Source organism: Gossypium raimondii, chromosome 6, assembly GCF_025698545.1.
Source record: "Gossypium raimondii isolate GPD5lz chromosome 6, ASM2569854v1, whole genome shotgun sequence".
Taxonomy (NCBI): Eukaryota; Viridiplantae; Streptophyta; class Magnoliopsida; order Malvales; family Malvaceae; genus Gossypium; species Gossypium raimondii.
In genome coordinates, this window is record NC_068570.1 from 47,116,585 (window position 1) to 47,128,253 (window position 11,669).

At 33.4% G+C, this 11,669-nt stretch overlaps 1 protein-coding gene across 6 annotated transcripts; it reads left to right on the forward strand.

The window, feature by feature from the left end:
* The first annotated feature begins 833 nt into the window (after positions 1-833).
* Positions 834-6,378, forward strand: LOC105773597 (putative hydrolase C777.06c). Of its 6 annotated transcripts, none has more exons than XM_012595609.2 (10): positions 835-1,128; positions 1,716-1,851; positions 1,946-2,073; positions 2,360-2,507; positions 2,594-2,699; positions 3,249-3,307; positions 4,324-4,359; positions 4,445-4,554; positions 4,678-4,739; positions 5,630-6,378. In XM_012595609.2, the coding sequence occupies exons 1-9, from the start codon at positions 917-919 to the stop codon at positions 4,733-4,735; spliced, it is 993 nt and encodes a 330-aa protein (XP_012451063.1). In that variant the 5' UTR covers positions 835-916; the 3' UTR covers positions 4,736-4,739; positions 5,630-6,378. The 6 variants fall into 6 exon arrangements, 4 of the variants coding, with proteins under 4 accessions (XP_012451063.1, XP_012451064.1, XP_012451065.1 ...); XM_012595610.2 differs by having other exon boundaries at positions 5,701-6,378; XM_012595611.2 differs by lacking the exon at positions 5,630-6,378 and adding an exon at positions 4,902-5,066.
* The last annotated feature ends 5,291 nt before the right edge of the window (positions 6,379-11,669 follow it).

An 11,669-nucleotide genomic window follows, 5' to 3' on the forward strand; every position in this document is an offset into this window, starting at 1 on the left:
ACAATGGTTTAGTAATAGGCCCACTGAATTAGGCTGTAATACATTACTATTACAACCAACCAAACATAATCTTAAATTTTTATGGATTATATAATCTTCTCTACAATACTTAAATCTTTATGGATTATATAATCTCAAACCTTCTATGCTAAACTAAAATAAATGAAAAGATATTTGAATTAATTGCATGTTCTTCATTTGATAAAAAAAGTGATGAAATAATTTACGAGTTTTGTTTGAAATAGAAGATAAAATTAATTAATTACAATGATTTTTCTTTACTTTTAGCTTAGCATGGAAGATTCAATACATAATTAAAAGAAATTTGGTTTCATGAAAACTATTAAAGATAATAATTTTCATTGATAAATTTTTAAATATTAATATTTAAAATTTTATATTTCAAAATTCAAATTTAGAATTTTGGCAATGAAATAGACACATACAATTTGTTTATTATTTTAGTTTTTACTATTTTTTTATTTTAGTATTTGATTTTTTAACTCAATCAATATTTTACAAAGATATTTTTTGGGTGATCGAAATGAAAGCGACTTAAAAGTCGGATGACTAAAATGAAAGTGTAAACATAATATGGCGTGTATAGTTAACGCTTAGGTGACTAAAATGAAAACACCCTAAATGTTGGGTGACCAAATTGGAAGGATTTCATATAGGTGACCAGAATGAAAGCATCTTAAAAGTTGGGTGATCAACTAGTTAGTTTACCCTAAAAAGTTTTGAACAACTGTCACGTGGCAAAAAAGTAAAAGGGCAGGAGCTGTTAAAATTTTCAGGCGGATTATTCCCTATAAGTGCCCTCCAACTTTGGTAAAATTACTTCCTTCCTCTTTAACCTTCTCCTTCCCCATTCATCCTCTCTTTTCTGCACCTCAAATTTCCAATAATAATAATAATGGAAAACCAAAACCCGCTCCAAAATGGAGCTCTTGAGGGTGCCGCTGGAAACGGTGGTCGCAGTGGTGATGGATCGGCTCTGATCTTTCTTGGAACCGGCTGCTCCAGTGCCGTCCCAAACGCTATGTGCTTGATTCAGCCCTCTGATCCTCCCTGTCAAGTCTGCTCCCAATCCCTCTCCATTCCCCCCGATCGTAACCCTAATTACAGGTCTCCTTTCCCCTTTATTTTTTCCCTAAAATTTAATTGTGCATACAATTTCTTCTATACCGCAGATCTAAACTTTTCCGTGCATTTTGTTCACTAGTCATTCTTGTGTGATATCAACATTGTCTTGATATTTGTTAAATAATTTATGAAATATCGTTAGTAACTTGTTGCTGTTAATTTAGTAGTTAAAGAAAATAACTTAGTTTAAGTTTGGTATTGATTATCTGTCATTTGTTTATTATACCCAATTCCTGCACAAGTCCTCACAATTAACGTGCAAAAGTAAATTTTTGACAATGACAAAAATATTGATAATTCAAGTACTATAATAACTGATATAAAAATATTTTAATACTGTAATTTCTTGGATAAAATGCATTTTATAATAGATTCTGTTAATTGAAGAAATCTTAATGTAAAATAAAATATTTTTGCGATGCGATTTAGGAATATAATTAACAATCTTGTTCATTTTCACAAGTTCAAATGATTCTCCACATCTGTGCTTTCATTATGTGATAATTTCTGGTTATAGTTTCTCAAAGAAATTTAAGGTTTTCCAGCTTTGATTTTTTTTATCCTTTCAGGTGCAATACATCTTTGCTTATAGATTATTGTTCCAGCGATGGTATACGCAATTATATTATTATTGATGTGGGCAAGACATTTAGGGAACAAGTTCTTCGGTGGTTCACTTTCCACAAGATTCCTCGAGTAGATTCTGTGAGTTTAAGCTTGGCATAGTGACCATCTTATATTTAGTTTATTGACTAGTGCAATTCCAAACTAGTACTAATTTTCCTTTTGTGAACTCTAGATTGTTTTGACTCATGAACATGCTGATGCAATTCTTGGTTTGGATGATATTCGTGCCATCCAACCTCATAGTCCTACTAACGATATTGATCCCACCGCCATTTACCTAACTCGACATTCAATGGATAGGTATAATATGAATTTTTATTCTTGGTTTTATTGTGCATAAATACTTTTCTATCTCCAGTTATGCAGATACATTACCAATATATATGTTGTTCATATATTTGTATAATATGAGAGGTTATTGGTATAATATGCTCTAAATAGCAAAGTCAAAAGTAAGGTTTCAAGACATTAGAATTGGAGCTGATTGTCCAAACTGGCTGTAAATTGTAGAAAGGATGTCTTACGTTTTATGCTGTCCTATCTCAAGCAAACCTTGGCTGATGTTTTCTTTGTTTGTGTCCAACAGCATTGCCACAAAATTTCCGTATTTGGTTCAGAAGAAACTTAGAGAAGGCCAAGAAGTAAGGCGGGTGGCACAGCTTGACTGGAAGATAATAGAGGAGCACTATGACAAACCGTTTGTTGCATCAGGACTGAAATTTTTTCCGTTGCCAGTCAGTCCCCTGTCTCCTTAGATAATATAACATCTCTGCCATCTCTAATTCATATGTCTAAGTGCTTGATTGTACCTTTGATATAGGTGATGCATGGAGAAGATTATCTCTGTTTAGGTTATCTTTTCGGTGAAAAGTGTAAAGTGGCTTATATATCTGATGTTTCACGTTTTCCTTCAAACACGGAGTATGGTAGGTGCTGCATTTTCTCCTTTTCTTGTGTGCTAACATACATTTACACCTTCAAACATTTTCATTTTATTGGTGATGTTAAATGTAGAGGTGAGACTTCTATCTGCTACTTTGTCATCTTGATGAGCTTGTAAATGTTAGCATTGTATGCATGTTAGATTTTTTTCATGTGTTAATAATCAAGGAAATATATGTATTGCTGTAAAGCTAGCTTCACACATCAGTATATCCTTCAAGCTTTTAATTCTTTTCTCTTTCTTTTACTGATAATAGGTTGTATTCTTAGTGAGACCGCTTTCCAGCAAGTTTCACAAACAGGAAACCTTTTTATGACTTGACCTAAAAATGAAGATAAGATGCTTAGAGATCATCCTTTTACTGAGTGTTCTGGTCATCTTTTACGTTAAGAGGGACTTGGTGAAAGCAAAGCACATGTTCTCTCACTTCTAAGTTTTTGGTGTTCCGAGACTTTTCCTTTTTTCTGAATGATTTGCTTTTGATCTGAGTTTTCATGGTAAATAAACTATGACATAAATTGTATTTGATCAGTTATTTCCAAAAATGGTGCTGGACAATTGGATCTTTTGATATTGGATTGTTTATACAAGGTATGTCTCTCTCTTGATTCTTTCCTTTTTATAATGTTGACTGCCTGCATTTTGTTGGTGAATTGTCTAGGTCTACTATAACTAGAGAAATCTTTGACAGAATTTTATTCATGCTGATTCTTACATAACTTAGATCTGTCTATATCTCTGTACTGCAATGCATCTTAACCTATATCTGTCTCTCTCTGTGCTGCAGTGCATCTTACATTCTTACATCCTAGTTTGGTACCATAAATGATTATTTAATATAGTTGACATGTCAAGTGAGGTTGGATTCACTTCTGGGTTACCAATGATGGTCTGTTGATTTGTAAGAGTTGGGAAAGGGGGCATGGTTAAATGGTAATGTTGTCTAATATTGTTATTAACTTAATTTTTAACCACTGGTTTGATATAAAAAAAACTATATTATAAATGAATATAAAAAAACAATCACATAGTTTGATATAACAAAATTTTGAGAATAAACTATATATATTACCTTAACCTAACCGTTGAAGAATTCTTGTGTTTTTCTCTCTAATCAAGAAGATGATTGTTATATGCTCCCTCTGTCCCAATAAGAATGTGGTTCTCATTTTTAGGCAAATTTTTTAAATTTTGACCTAAATTACTTTAAATATTTTAATTAATTAAATTTAACAAAAATATTTAAAACTGCTTCAATGAAAGTTTTATAATATTTTTTTTCAAATTTGTATCCACAATAAATTTTACATAATAAAAGGTTAGAGTTGAAAAAAATTGACCAGTAAAAGTCTAAATGTGAAAATTTTAATGAGACAGAGTGAGTACAATCTGGTGCATTAAAGTGTAATTTCCTCAGCTTAGTTTGATCATGGCCGGCTTATGGATTTCTTACTAAATTCATTTGAAGAACTTGTCTACTGCAATTGAATTGTTCACTCTATTAATTATTGTCTTTAATGATATTTATTGTCCTTTCAGTGATATATTGCTTTGCTTGCTATGTATATTCTTCTCTGAAGTAATGTCTTCTGTTTTCTGCATACCAGAAAGGATCTTTTAATGTTCACTTATGCTTACCTCAGGTTTGTTCGACATTTTCCTATTATTTTTCTTCATTTTAGTTTTCAATGGTCACTGTCACTCATATCTATCCACTTATTTTTGCAGACTCTTGAGGCTATAAAGAGGATATGTCCAAAACGAGCTCTATTAATCGGAATGACACATGAGTTCGATCACCACAAGGATAATGAGTTTCTTATGGAATGGTCTGAGAGGTACTCCGGTTTCCAATTGCTTTACAAATTTTATGTAGTCTACTGAGTTCCTCAAAAAGATAATAAAAATGGAAAAGGAAGAAACTAATATAAGATGCTATTTTCCATGTAATCTCTATGTAGGGAAGGAATCCATGTACAACTTGCACGTGACGGTTTGAGGGTTCCCATTGACCTATAATGAGGTAGGGCTTGTCCTCAGAAAGTTGTCTTAGTGCTAGATGAGAATATCCTACTCACTCCTAATATATTATTTCTTTTCTCTGTTTATTTTAAGAGGAGTATCAGATTTCTTTAAATTTTATTAGGGATGCCATGTTTTCTAAATAAATGCGATTATTTTTAAGCTGTTTGCTGGAAGTTTATTTGCGTCTTCAAGTCCTGCAGAAGAAAAGGACTCCTCTTGTTTATGCAAGTTTGAAATAGTGGATCCGATACTTGAAAAACATTCATACCATTTGATGGGAGGACAATTATATTGTGTTCACAATAAAAAATATTTATGTTAATCAGACTTGAGTGTGACTGTTGATATAGGTATGTGTGTTTAATCTTTTTGAAGTTTTTCTTTGATCGTATTTTCATACATACCGATATCTAATGGGACAGATACTTTTAGAAAAATGAGGAGTCTTCGTAACATAGAAATTATTTGTAGCTTCAATCAGGGTTTTATCAGAATTGTCATGCTATGGATCTGAGTCACCGGGTGATTCTCGAAAAGCTAACTTTGATTGAGGAAGCCTTTTCCATGTTGCGGTTTCAACCGCATGAATAACCTATGATTAATATATAGAACTCATAGAAATGACTTTAGAACTCGTCAAAAGGACTTCCTAACCTTATACTTGTTAGGAAGGGTGAAATGGAATAATTTGTCTTATTTATAGACTAAAGTACAAGTTTAGTCACTTATGTTTGTTTAAAATTAGTTTTGGTCATCGAACTTTGAAAAATTATTATATAACCAATGGTATCATCATTTCATACGAATTGTACAGCCAATCCTTGTACCTTTTCTTAATTCTTTTTTTCTGTTGTTTCTTTATTTTCCTTCTCTTGCAACGTAAAACAGGTGTACAATTTGCTTATGTCAAAATTATTTTTTTGATGGTTCCTTTGAGCCCATTTTCCAAATAATCCCAGAAGCCTCTCAAATGCAAGTGCTGAGAAGATAGCATCCATCCAAAGAAGCTCTTTACCAACCCAGTACATGTCAAACAGAGATACATGGTGTGCAGGGTGAGGAAGTCAAAAAGGGCAAAAGGATGATGCGATATATTACAGGAACACCCCTTCCAGAGCCCCTTGTGTCAAATTAAGGCGGCCATCTGTTTGCTTCAGCTCATTGAGAGATTTAAAAAGCATCTGCAGGCCATTTGAAGAAAAGTAAAAAAGAAAAACAACATACTTTCGTTGTTTAAGATTGTCACTGCATGGAATAGGGGAGAACTCCATCTTACACAATTGATAGGACTGCGATCTTGCCCTAAGCATGTGTTGTGTCCAGCCATTGCATGATACTAAGCAGCAGCAAAGAAAGACAAAAAAAAAATGGAGGTGGACAGGGAACAAACAAAGACATTAGATGATATTACTTGGAAAGGGGATAATGATAAGAAATTAGAAAAGCCAATTCCTCCACTACGAATAAAAGAAGAGTAGGAAAATAAAAGAAAATATTCCTCACAATCTGACGGAAAGTCACATTCTAATCTTTCAATCACCAATCATGTATAAGTTGAACTTCACTATAAATGTTGCTCACTGCTAACTCATTTTGTATGACGGAAATCAATATAGCATTATCACTCTTGATCTCCACTTGGCGGTATCCTTTTGCCAAGCTAACTTTAAGCACTCGAGTAGTGTCTGAGCTTCAACTTGAAAAATACCGGGCAATCTTATTACCATTTGAAAACCCCCCATCCATCCTCCATTCGGTCCTCTCACTACTCCCCTATGGAGGCCCTTGGTCTAGTACTTGACACAGAACCATCCACATCCACCTTAATCCATTCATGAGGCGGAAGCTGCCACCAACCTTTAGTCATTGAAATACTACAATTATGAGGCCCACTTGTACCAAATAAAGGTCTCGTCCAAGCTTCCATAGATGCTAGCAGAGTCTGACTACTACCACTAGTCTGTATGAAAATGAAATCATTTCGGTTCTTCCAAAGAAACCAACATACAATGGAAAAGGTAGGCCTGTAATACTCTGAAAATTATTACAGTAAGAAAGTAAGATAATACTCCTGATATAGTAAAATAAGGAAATAAAGTGATAAAAAGGGTAATTTTGAGTTATGTCAACATTGGGAAGTATATTATGACATATTAATTCAAGAAAGGATTAAATCGCAAAAGTGAGAAAAGTTTTGTTGCCCAAGAGTAAATATTCAAAATTTGAGGGGTTAAAGTGTAAATACAAAAAGTTGAAGGACCAATAGTGTAAATATTTTAATGGTGGAATAATCTAGAAACTAAGGAAAATGGATGAATTAGGACCAAATTGAAAATGTGTAGAATTTTAAGGGACTAAATTGTAATTTTACCTAATTAAGTGATGACTCAAGGATGAATTTTTAAAAGATTATAAAGGGCAAAATGGTCAATTAGAGAGAGAGAATTCTAGAAGGTAATGATGATGTCGGTGATATTTTTAATTAATTAATTAGATAAATGTTATTTAGTTAATATTTTATTAAGATTTTTAGTATTATTTTATTATTAAATGATTAATATAAAAGGGAGGAAAGATGAAGAGAAATCATCAACTTTCCCATGCATTTCACGTTAGAAGGGAAGAGAAGAAAGAAAGTTTTGCTTTCTTTACAATTTGGTCCTTCCACCAAAAATTTACCATTTTCACCTAGAAATCAAAAGAATTTCCATAGCCATCAAGAGAAAAAGATAACAAGAAGACTATGGGGAGCTAGAATATCAAGTTAGATTCAAGTAATAGAAGCTGGAGGAGAGAGAAAATCAAGTTAAAGGTTGAAACCAATAGGACAATGTAAGAACATCAAGATTTCAACATATTTTTAAGTGTGATATTATTGAAAAAGTATAGAAATGATGTTATAGTAGAGTTTTCTTATATAAGTTCTTATGTTTTTGATATATTAGTGAAGGAAAATAAGATAAAGTGATGGAAATATTATAGAGAAAGGGAATAAGCGTGTTATAAATTTAGTAATCAACATTTTGCACTAAAACAGTTTTGGACAGCAGCAGTAGGTTAACTTTGAAAAATCACCATAAATCGTGGAAATCGAATTAAAGTATGAATAAAATATGGAATTAAATCTTATTGAGCCTAGTTTCTCATAGAATAAACGTTGTAAGTGATGGAATTGTAAATCATGAGATATAATAAATTTTGTGAGACAAGGTTAGAATGAATTCGGGTTCCCCTGTTCTGAATTGGAAAAATCATTAAAAATTTTACAAAAATAATTATGGGTTATAATTTATATTTTTAAAATACTTAATGAGTCTATTTTCAAGAAAAACAAACAATAACATCATCCGAATTCTGTACAAAGAGATAATTAATTTTTAGTGAAGAGGGGTCGGAACTGTCAAACAGTGAAATAGTGGAAACTTTAAAGAATAAACTGTACTTATTGGTTAAACCAAAAATTTTTTTATAGTAAAAAGACTTGTGAGTCTAGTTTCAGAGAAAATTAACGGATCTCAATTCGGAGTTATGTAGCTTAAAATATAAATAATTTTGTGACTATGACTCAAGTGGACAGCTTTGAATGAACAAATAAATAAATAGTGAAATTATAGATAATGTTACATATAAGCATGTTATATACATTAAGGATGTGGAATGGAGAGGAGGAGGGTAAAATATATGATTATTCAACTAGCATGAGTTTTCATTAAAATGGCTAATTTGCATGTTTTAGGTTCAAGGACTAAATTGAATGAAAGTAATATTTTAAGGGTAAATTTGTAAAATGTCAAAAGTAACCAAATTGCATGAAATGAATTTTTATTATTTAAATTAATAAATTGAATTAAATATTAATTTAGATCAAGATTGGGTGGAAGTTCGAGGAAAATAGAAAATTACTAAAATGTCCCTAAATTCTGGTATTTTTGCAATTTAGCTTGGTAAGTTCGTGTAACTTGAATTATATTATTAAATGCTTGAAATATATTTTTCTTGATGTGAATATGATTTGGATGTTTATTGTATGATAATTGATGAAGTATTGATATTCTTGATGAAAAGAGAAAATAAATCCTGATTGAATGAAAGGAAAATTCGATGGATCTCTGAAAAGGAATTGACGGTAAAAAGGATCTAGCCCGGACGGGTGATCCTATTCTGATATAGCCCTCCCGAAGAATATGTGGAAAATTGATTTAGCCCGGACGGGTAATCCGAATTAGGGTTTGAATTTAGCCTGAACTGGTAATTCAGATCCAAGCTCATTAGAGTAATTGTCATTGCAGGGGATTTAGCCTGGACTGGTAATCCCGCTGTAAGGATGAGGTTCGCGGGAGTGTGCTCTCTGAAATGGAAATGCGCACATGAATATGAATTGACGGATCCGGATTTGTACACTAAAGCGTACCCCTGAAAATCCATCAAAATTCCAAGAAGTTCAACGGGGTAAATATGGAAAAATAACAAGGGAATGAAAATCATGGTATTTATGAGCTCATCAATCTTGGTATATATATTATTGATACATGGAAATTATTGAACTAACTTGAATGTTGAGTTTATGCATGTTAGGGGAATAATGCATTGAATGGCATGTATAAGTTAAATTGGCCAACGTCAGCTCATTAATGTTTTGATTGTGATTGATTTTAAATATGAATGCTTGATGAAATGAAATGTCTGTAAATTAATTTGTAAATTCCGGTAATGCTCTATAATCCTATTCTGGCAATAGATACGGGTTAGGGGTGTTACAAGGCCATTCACCATTTTTGAACACTATTTTACCTTCATTCCTAATGTTCCAAATAATCCATTGGATAATAGGTAAAGTAAAGAATCATTCCAGAGCCGTCTAGGTATGATAGATTGCCAAATTACTTTAGAGAAGACACAACCCCTAATTACATGTAATATAGATTCAATGTCCAAACCACAACGATCGCAGAAAGGAAAAGTCATCATAGTTCACCTAGTTCAGTCCTCGTTTGCTAGAAGTCTACCACGTGCCAATAGTCAGAGAAAGGTCTAAACCCTTTGCGACGCCTTAACTTTCCATGTCATTTCATCATTGACAACACTAATTGATACGTTATCAACAAACAGATGTTTATAGATTCCGAAACGGAGAACTTATCCCATGACAGCCATCTCCAACTTAAGTGATCCAAGCCTGCATTCGCCAATGGAGGTATATAGTCAAAATACACTCAACAATCACCTGTGGAAGAATTGCAACTAGCCAATGAACATTCCATGCCCCTTCTAACACTACATCACAAACACAGAGTGAGTCTTGAAGGGCCTCATGACCAATGTAATAGTGCCGTAGAATACCCAAGTCACCAATCGTCATTCCAAAATTTCACTAGCCTACCATCACCAACAACCCAATATATACCCTTTTGACTTCACTCAATATGTTGGCTATGGAACGCCATATATAGGAGTAGCTACTGCAATGAATGTGCATTGGCAGTAATCCATGCACTTCGTACTTATTTTTCAAAACCTGAACCCACAACTCCTTTGCACCAATAACTAGTTTAAACCCCAACTTCATGAGAAAAAAGTTTGTTTTGGTCTTGTAATCTCCGAATACCTAGCTCCCTATACACCCGAGGTTTGCAACAATCCTCCCAACTCACAAGTGATGACTTTTGCATAGAAGATGTTGAACCCCATAAAAATCCACGGGCTAGTTTCTCAATCTCAGTACAAACTGAGCTAGGAATTTTGGTCATTGACATGAATTAGTTTGGAATAACAAGTAACATTGACTTAACCAATGCTAGATGACTCGTTAGAGATAGTTTTCGTGCCTCCCATCAATTAAGTCAAGTGCAACTTTATCAAAAATGAATTGAAATGTCCTAATACCAACTCGATTGTGAAAGAAAGGAACGCCCAAATACGTACCTAGATCCCTCACCTTTGTAAATTTGAAACTGTTACATAAATTAGTTGATTTTTTCTCTGTAACATTATTTGAGAAAAAAACCTGGGTCATTTGGCGATTAACCCGTTGTCTAGAAAAATGACAGAAAGTCATTAGAATATTTTGAAGGCACTCTACATTTTTCCTGTTAGCTCTGCAAAAGAGACCCAGATCATCTACGAAGAAAAGATGTGAGATACATGGTCCCCATCGAGAGAGAAAAAAAGGTTCCCTACTCCCCTCCTCCAAAGCAACTTCAATTAGATGTCCTAGACACTCCATTTCCAAAATGAACAAATAAGGAGATAATGGATCTCGTTGCCTGACCCCTCTCGATGGGATGAAGGAATCAGTAAATGACCCATTCTAAAGAAGTTACATTGTCGAAGTAGATACACAACTCATGATTATACGAATAAGAGGTAATGGTAATTCTGGCTCATACAAAGTGTCTTCTAAGAAATCCCAACGGACCCTGTCATAAGCCATTTCTAAGTCCACTTTTACTGCCATCCATCCCTTTTTTTCTTTTCGTGTGTTTCATTGTATGAATAGCTTCCTGCACAATTATAATATCATTTGAAATATTGCGAGACTGTATGAAGCTAGATTTGCTTAACAAGAGTTTGCATCACTTGCGGAAGGTGAATAACAATAGTTTTCGTGATAACCTTGTACAAGACAATGCACAAACTAATTAGCTTGTATTGCTTAATCAACTCTACACAAAACTCTTAAAGATAAGAACAAGAAGCGTTAGATTGATGCAAGGATTCAAATTACCACCCATAAACACACTGCGTACCATTTCACAAACACTACTTCCCACTATCTCCCAGTTCGCCTGAAAAAATTTCGCATGGAAACCATCAATCCCAAGTGCCTTTAAAGGTGCCATACTGAAAACTAAGTGTCTAATCTCCTCTATCGACACCTTTGCCTCAAGAATTCAGAGTAGATTTGACGAAATTTTTGGAAAACGTCCCT